Source organism: Micropterus dolomieu, linkage group LG17 (assembly GCF_021292245.1).
Source record: "Micropterus dolomieu isolate WLL.071019.BEF.003 ecotype Adirondacks linkage group LG17, ASM2129224v1, whole genome shotgun sequence".
Taxonomy (NCBI): Eukaryota; Metazoa; Chordata; class Actinopteri; order Centrarchiformes; family Centrarchidae; genus Micropterus; species Micropterus dolomieu.
In genome coordinates, this window is record NC_060166.1 from 21052375 (window position 1) to 21067915 (window position 15541).

At 40.5% G+C, this 15541-nt stretch overlaps 1 protein-coding gene and 1 long non-coding RNA gene across 2 annotated transcripts in view; one reads left to right on the forward strand and one right to left on the reverse strand.

Annotated features, from left to right (window-relative positions):
- Window positions 1-649: 649 nt before the first annotated feature.
- LOC123986205 lies at window positions 650-5930 on the reverse strand. Its single transcript, XR_006828817.1, has 3 exons — window positions 5829-5930; window positions 4532-4624; window positions 650-1923 (listed from the first exon to the last, which is right to left on the reverse strand). It is a non-coding gene; the product is annotated as an uncharacterized LOC123986205 (long non-coding RNA).
- Window positions 5408-15541, forward strand: part of vps53 (VPS53 subunit of GARP complex) — a 32845-nt gene continuing 22711 nt past the window's right edge. Inside the window, exons 1-7 of the mRNA XM_046074338.1 lie at window positions 5408-5564; window positions 6074-6154; window positions 7193-7242; window positions 7336-7402; window positions 12950-13036; window positions 13302-13417; window positions 15070-15189. Of these exons, the coding sequence (XP_045930294.1) occupies window positions 5478-5564; window positions 6074-6154; window positions 7193-7242; window positions 7336-7402; window positions 12950-13036; window positions 13302-13417; window positions 15070-15189 (608 nt within the window). The 5' untranslated portion in view covers window positions 5408-5477. The remainder of the gene's footprint in view (window positions 5565-6073; window positions 6155-7192; window positions 7243-7335; window positions 7403-12949; window positions 13037-13301; window positions 13418-15069; window positions 15190-15541) is intronic.

Sequence of the window (15541 nt, forward strand, 5' to 3'; positions counted from 1 at the left end):
AATAAGGAAAATTCATCTTTAATTATCTATTATATCCACTATATATTGTGCTTCATGGCACGTATACAAGAGAGAGACAACTTTTATTTTCCCCCAAACTTTACCTCACCTAACCCTTAATCAAATGAACTGCTTCTTTAATGATAGCATGGACCGCAGTTTGGGAGTAATATAAAATTTCAAACATTTGTAGATGAGTGGTGGAGGCCAAATGGGAAAAGAAAGAGCTTGCATGGCAAGATCAGTTTTCAAGCCTTATCAAAAAGCTGTGTAGAGGCTGCTTGAAGACTTGTTGGAGTGCAAAGCATCTATTCTGCCAGACTTGAATCTCTGCCTTGTGAGTTTTTATCTGCTATAGTAGCTCTTCACCTACAGTGACACTGGTAGTAGATTGGTTGCAGATTGTTTTTTTTTTCATGCTGTTTTCCACTTCTTCATGCACTGCGATCATCTTTAAGAGGCCAGACAAGCTGTTTCGATCCTGAGGGCTAGAAGCAGCTGGTCCAAAAACCTATTTGGATGAATTGCAGACAATAGACATGAGATCCAAGATGCATGTTTATTACTTTGTAGTGCTCATACAGGTCTATGCAAATGGTGGGTTTCATGTCCCTCACCAGGTTGTTCCTAGAGGCAAGTGATAGCACAGAACATGAATAGATGCAAAAAATGTTTTTTACTCATGAAATGTTGCCTCCTTGCCACAGGGGTACAAATCCTAAGCCAGTCAAAGGTTGTAGCCAATTTGTTCTCAAGCGTTTTGGTGAAGTCTAATAAATTGAACAAAATTTATTCCTAAAACTTTGGCATTTGCTGCTGATTGAGGTTGCTTCCTTAAGACATCCTTATAGAGTAGATGCTGCGTGCCTGGGTGAATCCACATGCTCTACACTTCTGTGTTACCGCATTCGGAGAGCTTGTGGGATTTCTAGATTGGGAGTCTGACAAGGTTTGGACAGATCACAAAAACATACCATGGCTGAGGTTGACTTCAGCAAGATGTTGGGGTTTGTTTTATCCTACCCTAACTTTGAGGGTTAGGATAGGATAATAGCTAAATATATGTAGTTATAAATATTGCACTAATATACAGTGACTTATTCTTGTAAACAGGTTTTGGTCATTATATGCAGTGTTTCCCCACCTTAATTCTACATATAGTCAGCATGCTTTTACTATGTTGAAAATTAAACAAATCCTTCAATACACAAGACACTGATGTGACAATCTTTGGAAATCTCGTCAAGCAGAACATCTTGGACTGGATGTTGAGGGGAATTTGGTTTCTGCTTACATCGTTGCTTCCTTTTCTTCTAGGAGTAGTTAAACCCCTGGACCACACTCCAAGCCTTGACTGCTGCATCCACCAAATCTTCAGTGCTTTTCCGCAAATTAGGCTCAAAGCTGATTTTGGGTGGAAGGCTTTCAGCATAGCCTTAGAGATGGTGATGAGTGGTGACAAACAGACGCTCTCAAGTCAGTGTCCCACTAAGAGTTTGTTTGACTGTTGGACATTTTTACCACATGGACACTCAGGTAAAAATGTACACATACAGATTTAATTTAACATATTGGTATGTTAAATGAACTGTGTGGGTGTGCTGCCATGCTTGTAGAGTAGTTAAAACACAAATTCATATTCATGAAATTAGATTTGTAGCTCAAACTTGCAAGTTTAGTAAGGGTCTCATTCTAAGGACTTTGAAACAACTGTTCACATAAGTGCTCTAACTCTTGACCTCTTCATGACCGCTGAAAGAAATCGTGTCCATCGCCACAAACAAGCCCAGGACCTTGTGATGACTTCATCCTGACATGCACTAATCTCATCTGCCTTTCTTTTCCTCTCCATAGACTCAAGTATGCTTTGCCTTGCTGAACCACTTGCTTTTGCTTGACCTGAACTCTCTTGTTTCTTGAACTCTGCCAAGCCAACAGAAAAAGGGGAAAAAAGCCATTAGTGACAACAGCAGCATAGTCAGCTCGGGCATTAGCAGCAAATGGCTTTCCATAAGCTATCAGAGACCGTCTGGCTAATTAAGTGCTATCATGACTGTGGTTATCTACTTATTCTGTCCAATCAGCTTTTTCCACTACAGTTTAAAGAGAGACATTGTGCTTTTGACTCCACTACATTTATCTGACAGCTATAGTTACTTGTTAGTTTGCAGATAAAGATTTTACATAAACTATATAAAGAAATGATACGCTTGTAAAATACAATGCATTGTTAAATATAAAACCAATGGATTACCTCTACCTATTGGACCCTTACAAATAAGGAGCATTAGAGCCCCTTGCTTCATGATTCAAATGTTAGAATTTCCACCAAAGATGTTTCATTTAAATCAATGTTCCAGGCCCAGAAAGGTAATATGCCACAAAAAAAAAGAAAATTATTAAAAGTTAATTCTGTGAAGATTGTGACAAATGACCCCTTAGATTTACCATGTGATCCTTTGGAGGGGGGCCAGACCTCTAGTTTGGGTACCACTGGATTTAACAACGTGACAGTATATAAAGTAGTTAAAATTAGCTCCACCAGCTACAACAATAAAATGCTCCCTATGGATTGATGAATCGATATTATAGAATCTAATAATATAGAATATAAATACACATACAACTCAAGAGGGCCATTTTCTATGTTTTGTAATTGGTCCAGTAGATTGCTTTAGCCGGCAGCTGCAAAACGAGCTGCAACATAATCCTTGCAGGCAATTGCAACCGTCAAAAGTGTGTCCACTTGTTTTTGCCACTGACAGGCTCAGATTGTTATTCTGTGTTTAAGTGTCTGACAACATTATGGAAAGGATGCCCACAGAAACAAACCTTTTTGTTAAAGAGAAAGATGACTTCTCCTTGAACGAGACTTCTGTTTCTGGTTTAACAAACAGGTCTGTCTCTGTAGGGATCCTTTCCACAATGCTGTCAGACAGTGAACATCAATCAGAGCCTGTCAGTGAAAAATAAGCACCTTCGTGAGGATGCGTACCTTCACATTAAAGGGCTAGTTCAACATTTTGGTAAATATGCTTATTTGCTCTCTTGCAGAGAGTTACATGAGAAGATACCATGTCCTTACGGGAAAAATATGGCTGGATCCAGCAGCCAGTTAGCGTAGAATGAAGACTGGAAACTGCAGAAAAAAGCTGTCCTGGTTCCTCGCTTTATGCTCAGCTATGCAAAATGGCTGCTGGCTTCAGATTTATATTGAATGTATAGATGTGTGAGTGGTATAGATCCTCTCACCTAATTTTCTGCAAGAAAGCAGAAATCCCAAACTATTCCTTTGATACCGTTACATGTAATGTAGTATTTCTCATGGTTATATTATTATTATAATTTTACAAGTAAGCAGATGTCTACACCGCTGGATTATGCTTTTGTAGCATTAAGCCTATCATACACACTATCATCTTAACTAAACCATGACACACATTTTCAAATAAAACATTATGCTTGTTTGCAGTGTTAGTTGTGACCCCTGGAGAGTTGTGCAACATGATGTGTTTCCTCTGTGAGAGAAATTTATACCGGCCATGTGACCGCTGCTCTGTCAACAACACAATACACTAGCACCACCATCCTCTTTCTCTCATTGCTTTTCTTTCACCTCCACTGTGTTCCACTCTCGCCCTCCTTTACGTTTCAGTACATTCCTTTAAACATGCCACACAACATTTGTTTGCCTGTGAATGTTTCATCATAAGCCTTTGCAACTTTATCCTATGAGTCACGTCTTGTTCTCCTCCTTTTTCACCTTCTCTGATACCCTATTGATTTCCATACCTATAAATAACATCCGGTTAAACCTGATACCACCATTTCTGTCTCCTGCTCTCTTTTCTGTCCTCTTTTCCCCCTTCATTCTTTGATACTGTGTCTTCCACTCTCCTCACTCTTCTATCATCTTCTGCTTTTCACCACTCCACTACTCTCCTCCTTTCCTCTCCTCTCTCTATCTGCCACACTTCTTCGCTTATTCTACGTAGTACTTTAAATGCTGTACTAAAAGCTCTCTTATGGGTTTGCCTCTCTTTGGAATGAAACGAAACAGTATAATGCTCACAAGCTGTGGCTTATGGGAGTGTGTGTGTGTGTGTGTGTGTGTGTGTGTGTGGCTTATTTTTGTAACAGCAGGGGGCAGTGCTGCTCCTTAAATGGCGATGCGTGCACAGATGACAGCAATATGTCACTATAGTAGGGGCCCAGTTGAGCAGGCACCCTGTCAGTGGAATCATGTTAGCCTACAGGTCAGGACAGAGAAACCCATGATATATTAAATCAGAGAGGAGCTATATGAGGAGATTTGAAGGCTTGTGGAAGACAAACAATCTGGGAAGAGGTTGTGAGCCACGGCTGTGTAAAAACATATTAAAATATTCTGAGAGAAGATCTCAGGTCACACCTCAGCTCACGCAGGGCTTTTTGGGATGGAGTTGGAATAAAAAGGGAAAAGTGCATGTTTTCTATCTACATTGGATATAATTTATGTATAATTATTATGAAAGTTTGTTTAAATACATACAGCCATGAATGCATTCAGGAGAATAAGCAGGGTGATGTGTCCACACGCTCCTCATGAGTTCCTGCTGTCTCTTGCGTGTTGGAGATCATGATCCTGTGAAGCCAGAGGGAAGGAATCATCCACAAACAACAACAGAGATACCTTCATCTTAGTTATTTCAGTTGAGTTGTAAAATAAGAAAGCTGAGATGAAGATGCATGGATTTATTTGTTAGTTTGTAGGGTCAATCAAAGGCACTTTAAAGAGGTAGAAAGGATCTTTCTCTGTGATTAAATTTGCACCTAATGTCAGACAGGAAAGGGATGTGGGAGAAAGAAGAAGTGAGAGATGTATGTGGGCAATCTTATCTCCAGTGTTGGGAAGGTTAGTTTGGAAATGTAATAGGTTACTGATAACATGTTACCCTGTTTGTATATGTAATGTAATAGCAGTGTAAGTATTTAATTTACTTCTTCAAAGTAATTTAACTTGTTACATTTCATTACTTTTCTAAATTTCTAATAAAGGTTTTCCACTGTTAACCATTTTCAAAAGACAGCTTGAGAGGGAATTTAACTGGCAGACTGGTGATGCTGCAAATTCAAACATGAGAACCCATCAAATGCATCAGAAAAGCATCAAACTTTACTAAACAGCTGTGACTGGAAATGGAAAAGGAAGACATCGTGCACATGTAAAACATGCAAAGCAACAAAATGAATATTATTTAACATAAAGACCATTCAGACGTAAACTCCTACAGTAACTGTAATGGATTGCAGTTACATTTATTTTGTAATTAAATTACCTGACCCAACACTGCTAACCTCTTTGTTCATTTCTCATGTTTTGTCTCTAACTTCCCGACTGCCCTGAAAGCACCGTGTTCTCTAACGTCATCGGGTATCCCACAAGTCTTTTCACCAGGAAGTGTAATGCCGGACAGGTCTCCGGTTTTGTTTTGACGATGATGGAGGAGGAAGAATTTGAATTTGCTGAGGATTTGGAGGCTGTTTTGCATCTAACCCCAGAGGTGCAACATGCCATTGAACAGGTAGCCGTTTGACCTCGGTACTTTTGTAGTTCTTAAAAACATAGCAGCGGGTGTTGCTAACACACGGCCAGCTGTTAGCAGTCTAACCCTTCTTGTGGGTACACTGGATGTGACAGGGCTGCATTACGACTTCTAGCTATAAAACAAGTTTTCCCCCCGCTATATTAACTGTATTTAGCTTACAGAAAAGTTTGTCAGATAGTTCAAGTCTTAGGGTAAACGTTTACGTTAGCTGGAACTAATGCGTGGCGTTAGTTTACGAACCTGTCTTTGCCTTTGACCCTTGGGTGATTGTCGACATGTATAAAAGCATCTGAAATTACACACGATTCATTTAACAATATGTATGTGGAGGTTGTGAGTAAGTTATTTCAGGAAGTCATTAAATAACGGTACAAGGCATCACCAGTTTGCATGTTGAAGTCACCCCTTTACGTCATCAAATATTCAGTGTAACGCCAGTCAGCCATGACTGTTTGATTTAACGTCGTTTGTCTGTTGTGAACCAGGTTTTCCCCAGTCAAGACCCACTTGACAGAGCAGACTTCAATGCTGTGGAATACATCAACACTCTGTTCCCCACCGAGCAGGTACAGTGAAGCGACACAGCAACATCTTGACACTGGTGACATGCATGCTGGTGTCCTTTTAGGTGTGGTCCAATACGATAATTAAAATATGACTCAAGTAGATTGAGAGTTTTTGTCGGTTTACATAAGAAAATAACAGGCCATTTTCAACGAACACATGCTGATTTGTCACAGTAGATATAGGCCCAGGTATTACTGTAAATAATAATAAATAATGACCCCGTTCTGCTCAGGTGCCCCAGTTAGCAATGAGCACAATACCAGGACTCTGAGAAACTGAAGCAGCTAAATGAAAATCGGCTAATTTTATTATTTACACCTGTGCTTTTCCTACTGTTCCATGTCAAAATGTCTTGGCCTGTTGATCTTTGGTTTATAAATGCTTAATGCTAATAATAGTTAATGCTTCCAATGCATCCAGATGTCTGTGATTGTATATGTAAATGCACATTTACATGTATGTACTTGCACTTTGTTTTAATGTAGATAGTATACATCCATGAACATATCTATATATCTCCATGAGGGGTCACTGTAGCCCTACAGTTTGTGCTTATATACTGTAGAAGGGCTCCTAGCAGTGTGCATGCATATTCACCTAATCAGGTTTTGTGCAAAATAATTCAACAGGTTGGGGGTTGAACCAGCCCTGCATTTGACATGTAGATGTAATAGAATATATATGTATTATTTAGAGAGAAGTGTTTAAGCACAAATGCATTAAATCTCATAAAGTACATTTTTTTGTTCGGAGGCGACGTTATGTTGTGTGTAAAATATAGGAAGGGACAGCAGGTTTAGGTACCAGAATGATATGATGAAGGAATATTACTCATAGAAAAGAGTTATGTGTATAATTAAGTAATCCATTCCTTCTCCACTGTACAAACAGTATGTGCTTTGTTGACCTCTCAGACAGTTGCAAGTGACAACACAGAATCTTTCAGTTTCAAGTCAACCATTATGATTTTTGGAGGTATCTAGTAAAAAGGTTTCTTCCCGTTGTCCTTGATTCCCTGTCTTTGTATTTCCCCTCAGTCTTTGGCTAATATTGATGACGTGGTAAACAAGATTCGTCTGAAGATTCGGTGAGTTCATGTCAATGACTTAATGAGACATTACTTGTTAATGTATTTTACCCTCAACGTGACCAAGTGCTGTTTTTGTGATGACTTTGATAGGCGCCTGGATGACAACATCAGGACAGTGGTGAGAGGCCAGACCAATGTGGGCCAGGACGGCAGACAGGTGAGTTGAGCTGCTAGTCGTAGTGTAATGCTCAGACAAAACTGATTGACTTCAAATTGTTCTACAATTAATTTGATCATCTTTCTGGCAAGATGGCAGGGGGAGATTACATTGCTTTTATTTTAGTTAAATTCTTCATTAAATTTCAGAAGCCCTTCAATAATGTGGTGAAGGTGGTAGAGCATAAGTTGTTCGAAAAGGCTGATTGATATATGTGTTGGTCTGAAATTGAAGGTAAAATCAATTGTACAAACACAGTATGTAGACCATGCAATGGGGGACATTGGGGAGATTGACAACCACCACTGTTCATCACCCGTGGTGTTAAAAACAGCATCCTTCTCCTGAAGTTAGAATGGTGCTGTAGGTTTCTCTCGACCCAGAAAAACATGTTCTTCCCGCTCGCTTGCTCTTTCCTGTCTTCACATTGCTTCCATGGAAAAGGACAAGATGACTCAGAACCATTCCCACTGCTCAAACCGCCCCTCTTTACGGAAAACATGTCTGGGAAATAGATTCCCGTATGTAAATACTTCAGTTTCTTTTAAACCCAGGCTTTTGAGTGTTTGCCGTTTCTTGCGGGAGCATGATGGGAAAAAACGGCCCCTGCTGATTTAATCCAAGTCCATGCTCTGTCATGGAGTTGTGACTTAAAGTGACACCTTATGGGTGAGCCTTGTATGTTCTCACCAGCTGACATGATTAGATGTGCGTCGTTGTCTGGCCTGGTGGCCCCGTCCTTTCCAGTTAGCTACCGTTTGGTAGCGGAAAGGCTCCTAATCCCCTCCAGACCAATAACATTAAACAGTCACACACAATAATTTTAGTTTGTTTTTCCAACCCCACAGTGCCATTCCATCATTTCCAGAGGGAAAATCATTTCTGCAGACGGAAAGATGGAGAGGTGTTCGTTTCAGGATGGCGACTGAAAAATACAGACAGCAATAGAATAAGACTAACAAGATCAGCAGTTTAGTCATTTCTGCTGTTGACTGAACTCACTCACTGAGGTGAAAGCAATCCCCAGGCTGAAACCCAAGATGGTAACATTTAGAGAGAAGGATGGGGAGTGCAAGATAGGAGAGGCAAGAAAGTGGAAGACGTCTGGGGAAAGATTTCCCTTGTGTCTTTTCTGTAGGGAGTCCTGTCAGACAGTAATATGCTGCAGGACTGAGAGTATGGAAATGTGAGTGTCTTAGTGGTCAGACCGTGGTAGCTAGTAGACCCTGGTATTTAGTGTGTCGGTGGGTGTGTTACGTGTCAACAAAAAAATCACAATTTCTTTATTGTTAAAAACCTTAATTTGCCATGAGTCCAAATAGGGCTGGACAATAACAATAATTATCGCAATATAATTTTTTTTCAATAACAATATGACAAATGTTCAATAAATATTCAATAAATGTTTGATTTTATTCACTTGAATCATAAACGAATTAGGACTTAATTTTTTATGTAGATATTTATTTTGTTTGTTGTTGAAAAAAGCTTACTTAATTTTACTCGTGCATATTTGTTGACACAGATTCACTGTTTGGCCTCAAGTGTTGACCATAAAGAAGAGTTTAAACCACAAGTAACCATCAGGTTTCTTCAGCTTTCACTCAGGAGCAAAAATCAGCCTTAAAACTCAAAAGAAATAACGATTTGATATTTATCGTGATAATTATCGATATCGAAAGATATGACACTTTTTATCGTGATAACATTTTTCGCCCAGCCCAAAGTCCAAGTAGTTTTTGCACAGGCGGTTCCGGTGAGTGAATATAACACAGAAATGGCTATTCCATCACATTAAGACAGATGCATACACACAACACAGCCCCACAAGCCAAATTGGCGACGGTGCGATCGCTGAATAACATGGTGTCCAGTGGCAGAGAGACAGACTCAATTATAATGACACGGACTCTGTCATTAACCAGAGATTTTGACAGTGCGCATATGTGGCTCATTTCTGGCAAATCCAAGCTAATCCTTATAACCTGCATGATTTCATGTGGTCGCAACATTACACGTGCTATTTCCTAAATTGCTGAAGATAATGGCCAATTGTGGGAGTCTCCTGACCAGTCTGGCTGTGTTGCACAAAACACACACACAAAACATGTCTGTGTCTGCCAGCTGAGAGTTTCCTACCACACACAGAATGATACGATGTTCTGTCCTGCCCGTTGTCATGACGATGTGTATGCCGCATACACACCTGCTCCACTGTCAGCTGAGCTCAATATCATAGTGCAAATGAAGGGTTGTTTTGCATTTATTATCTTTTTTTTTTGTATTGAAAATGAAGGAAGTGAATGCATTTTGGTTGGAGTCTATTTATGGAAGTTGGAGGATCTCATTAACTGGAGACCTGCTGTGCATAGGCATACAAACACACACACACACTCACACACCCTAATTGTGAGGCTGTACTTGCTGCTTGCATGGTTTGCAGCCTGTCGTGTGTGTATTGTGTGCATGTGTACTCTTTATATGTCCACTGCAGTATTGAGAGGGCTGCGTTAGAAAAATACAGTGTCGGGTGGTCCTCCTATAGAATCATCATTAATGTAAATATTCAGTGTTAACTGTTCACATGTGCACAGTTTGTTAAAGTAACCATGCTTTCATCTTCTCAGAGCTCTGTCTTACACTGCTTTCTCTCTTCTGTCTCTGAATGTAGAGTTTTGCAGCATTTATAACTCTGTTTTCTGTATTTGTATTTCTTTAAAGAAAATCTGGGTCACTGCAGATTATTACGTTGAGTGACTTTTTCCGTGTAGCATTTTAAATCTGATTATTACATTGTCTGCAAAAACTGTGCCACAATGTTGTTTTCCAGGACTGAATATGAAGGGGAAATTAAACAATCAAGGAAAAGCTCAGTAGCAGCATAGTCGCGTATTGCTGTTTATAACCGAATGCATTAGGAACGGTGCTTTGTTTTTTTCTGTCAGGCTTAGCTGTGACAGAACATTTTTTTAGTACAAGGGGTGATTCTATACAAAGCATTTTCTTAGCTATTCTTTTCTCTGTTGGGTGAAACACTGTCTCAAAATTGCCTCCATTAAAAAATGTTAATGTGAAGCGTTGTGCTCAGGCAACGTTCCAACTGTTAAACTAACGCTGTTTGGTTGATCTGATTTATTGTATTTGGGACTAAACTCACATGTACCATTTTATATACCCTCAACTTTAGAAAGCTACACTGATGTCTGTCAGAGGGAGGAGTGAAGTGCATCCCAAGCTAGTTCAAGTTTTAAAAAAATAAGTTCCCCACTCCGTTTTTAAACTCTATAATACTGCCATGTGTGCCATGGAACATGTGCTGTTTATTGCGTTTTAGGGATACACTGGTTTGCATGCCCGTATTTGTGTGTGAGTAGATAACATCTCGGGCATGGAGGCGCCTTCTGGGCAGTGGTCTCTTTCTGCTTTCCTCAAGGCTAAATACAGGAAATGAGCGCTAGAAAGCGAGCCAGATTGACTCAGCTGAGCCTGCATGAGCGACAATTGCAGGCTTGGAGGTTCTGGCCTCTTTTGCATGCACTTTGTTTGCTCAAGAACTCCTTCAGGGAACCTCTTCAGAAGATTCAGTGGCGCTCCCTTCCTCCCCAATCTCAGATCCAAGAGTAATCACTTAACCTGCCTTAATTTTTCCAATTCATTTATCTAATCAAACAACCAAGAGAAAGAAGGATTCATGCAATGGTGCCATCTTTTACGTTACACTGTCACCAAACGCTGCTCTTTTACTATACTCAGGAAGGAAAATGAATCCTCAGCAGTATTTATGTTTGTGTGTGTATGCGTCTGCATAGTTTTTGTGTGTTTGCTCACTCGCTGTTTCTTAGAGGTGCTTGTAAAAGTGGTAAATTCCTTGCGCAGCTGGTGCCGGCTGTTAGGTGTGTGTGTGTGTGTGTGTGTGTGTGTGTGTGTGTGTGTGTGTGTGTGTGTGTGTGTGTGAGTGTGAGAGAGAGAGAGAGAGAGACTGAGGAGAGTCAAAGTTGTGTCACAGTGCCGCCACAGCATCGGGCCAATTACTGTGGCATCAGATGTCTGGGGACAATCTCTGTTTAGGAGCATCAAAGAACAGCTGCCCTGTCAGATGATGGGGAAATAATAGAATAGCACGTTAACCATCTTATACTTGTAACTGTCTAATGTTATCTTATCCGGTCTGGCTTTATAGGCTGTTAAAACTGCTAATAATCTCTTTTGCCTTTATAGTGACAGCCTTTATGCAGAGATTAGCCTCATGACTCAAGCGTCAACCTAAGACCTATCATTGTCAGATATCTGCATAGCTTGTCAATTAGATGGCCCATTAATCAGTTTGACGTTGCCCCCATTTTAGAACTGGGAACGGGGCTTAGCAGGGTAATTTTTCACATGAACCCAAGCCAGTGGTGAGCACAGATACACAAAAAAAACAAACAATTTCCCTGGAAATTTGACCCAGACTGGCACACCACAGCTGACAGTTATTTCATGCACTGCCCTGCTTCTCACAACACAATGTTATTAGAAGTGTATGTAGTTTTTTTTTTTTTTTTCTTAAGAAATCTAAAGGGAAGTTGATATTTTATGTATGAGGTGATAGATTTTACAATGAAAGTAGAATAAGAAATGAATACATTTTACCATAAGTGAAAAACTGAAAATTAAAAATTTGACAGTTTAGACTGTATAATGGCTCAGCACATTATGACAGAAGTCTATTATGGCCATTCTCACGCCCAGTTATGTCTCATAAGTTGTTTTAGCAGTTTTTTGGGTTGATACCATTCGTTACACAGATGTGTAAAATTTAACCATTTTTGACCACTCATTTTTCAGCAATTGGATGGCAAGCATTTCTGCTCAGAAACCCCCTTATTGTCAATATACGTAGGATTTATACATCTTCTGAATACCCCAGGTCTCTAGTTTATGGTTGTAAAGTTTCTTGAGGCTGAGATTGTCCTAGACGTCACATTAGGTCATTTTATACAGTGAGGTCAAAGTTTCAAAAAATGGTCTCACTAGAAAAAATGGCTATTAATGGGACTTGCCCACACATTTATAATACAATCCATTGAATACACAAGAGCCTCAGCTTTCCAGTCATACCCAATTTATGCAATTCCGATTCTGTTTAGGGATCCCAGTTTGCATAAATATTTAAAAACACTATTTTTAGGATAGTCAAAAATAACACTTTTATACTCTAAGCAAAAAAACTGCATGGGATTAGCATAAAGTGGACATATCTGTAAAGGGGTGACCATAGAACCAATTTTCATTCAGATATTTCCAGGTCAGGTGACACCTTTGAAAATGGCCATGCCAGTTTTTGATTCTCATGTGGAAGCACCATACTTACTAAAAAAAGAAAATAAAAAGTTTGTGCCCAAATTTTTATGCCTGTTCAGGCCACTGATTTGTAGTGTTGCCCACTCCCAAAAACCATACACAGTCAGACATTGACACACTCACTCACATCAGTGGGTTCTTACACAGTAGTTGAAAATGTGTCTTCTCTGTATGTTTCATATTGCCCTGTTTGTTTTTGGGCAGGCTTTGGAAGAGGCACAGATAGCCATCCAGCAGCTCTTTGGCAAAATCAAAGACATCAAGGACAAGGCAGAGAAGTCTGAACAAATGGTGCGTGCACACACACACACACACACACACACACTGGCAAGCAGACCCTCCTTGAGGAGACATGTAGAAGCAATTGCTTTTCAAACCAGTGGGTGTGTCATCCATCTTGGTCAATTTTTCTTTTTCCACCCCATCCAGTGAACAACTCATGGATTCGTTCACCCTTTCTTGCTTCTTCCTTTCCCAGCTCTGTACCTTTACCTCCTCCTTTCTTCCATGCTATTTCCTTTGTTGTTTAACTAACCTGTCTGTCTTGTTCCTCCAGGTCAAGGAGATTACAAGGGACATAAAGCAGTTGGACCATGCCAAGCGCCACCTCACTACGTCCATCACCACCCTCAATCACCTGCATATGTTGGCAGGGGGTGTTGACTCTTTAGAGTGGGTACAGTCACATTTCAGATCAGAACAAAGCACACAATCAACCCTTAAGTTTTTTTGATCAAAGTAAAGCATTTGTAATTGTTTGGAGACTGAAGTTGTGAGACATGACAAAGGATTAGTGATTAGTGTCTTGTATCAAACCTTGTGTAACCCACAAATCATTTAGCTAAATGATAGTTTATTTTAGTTCAATCTGTTATCAGTAAAGATCAAATAACCTGGAGGGTAAAAGCTCATTTACACCTATCAGCCATAACATTATGACCACCTGCCTAATACTGTCTAGGCCCCCCTTTTGCCGCCAAAGCAGCCATGACCCATCGAGGCATGGACTCCACTAGACCTCTGAAGGTGTACTGTGATATCTGGCACCAAGGCGTTGGCAACAGATCCTTTAAGTCCTGTATGTTGCGAGGTGGGGCCTCCATGGATCGGACTTGTTTGTCCAGCACACCCCAGAGATGCTCGATTGGATTGAGATTTGGGGAATTTGGAGGCCAAGTCAACACCTTGAACTTGTTGTTGAGTAAATGAAACCATTCCGTAAACATTCTTGCTTTGTGACAGGGTGCATTATCCTGTGGAAAGAGGCCACTGCCATCAGGAACTACAGTTTCCATGAAAGGGTGTACATGATCTACAACAATGCTTAGGTTGGTGTCACATGTCAAGGAAACATCCATATGCCCAAAGCGTCACACTGTCTCTGCGGGCCTGCCTTTTTCCCATTGTGCCTGGTGGTGCCATGTGTTCCCCAGGTAAGCGACGCACACGCACCTGGCCAGCCACGTGAAGAAAACGTGATTCATCAGACCAGGCCAACTTCTTCCATTACTCCGTGGTCCAGTTCTAATGCTCACGTGTTCACTGTTGGCCCTTTCTGCTTTAGACAGGGGTCAGTATGGGCACCCTGACTGGTCTGCGGCTATGCAGCACACAACAACTTCAGTAGCTCGTTTGTTGCATCAGACCACACGGTCCAGCCTTCGTTCCCCACGTGCATCAATGACCCTGTCGCCACAGCTTTTCTTTCCTTGGACAACTTTTGATAGGTACTGACCACTGCAGACCGTTTTGGAGATGGTCGGACTCAGTCGTCCAGCCATCACAATTTGGCCCTCGTCAGAGTTGCTCAAGTCCTTATGCTGGCCCATTTTTTTTGACTTGTAACACATGAAGTTTGGGGACAAAATGTTCACTATATATCCCAGTCAGTGAGATAATCAGTGTTATTCACTTCACCCTGTCAGTGGTCATAATGTTGGCTGACTGGTGTATACTGATGCAGCATCTGATTTAACTGCAAAACAATAAGAAAATCCTGTAGACTCTCACCCAGTTTCAGAAAGATGGGAACAAAACATACTGTGCAGTCCTCAAAAGTGGCTTAATATTTATAGTGTATTCTTTATCTTTACCTTTTTTTAAGGGGCGTGGGTGGTTTTCTCACCTATAGCATGCTAGGAATTAGTTACATTACACTTGTGTGAGAAATACAGCTTTATTGATGCTTGGATGATATGAATAAACATGTTTACAGATGTGTGTGGCTTAACTACTTTTTGTCTTTATAGTCTTCATAGAGAATATAAAAATATATGTATTTTTAAATAATAATATAACTTGTTCACATGTGTGTTGTGTTTCAGAGCTATGACCAGAAAGAGGCAGTATGGTGAGGTGGCCAACCTGCTGCAGGGAGTGGTCAATGTGCTTGAACATTTCCACAAGTACATGGGCATACCCCAGATCAGACAGCTTTCTGAGAGGTAACTAACACACACACACCTTACGTAAGCACACACATCACTGCTGAATGAGTGTGTGTGCTTACATAAGGTTATTTCTTTACATATTTTCCTTAAGTACACTTTCCTGGAGCGTATAAGCTGCATTGCAGCAACTCTTGAATGCTTAGGGGTGTAGCTCCATGCTCAAGCTCAGTGTTTGGTGAGCTGCACAGTGGTAAGAACAGCTCCACTAGATAGTTCACAGCTTGATCTCTACTTACAGCTGAAATATTCCGCAGTTCGTCAGCTGAACTGCTCAACAGTGGTTACAGTATTTGGCTGGAGGTATTTTGCGTATTCCATCCTGTTTATGCAGACATTGACACACATA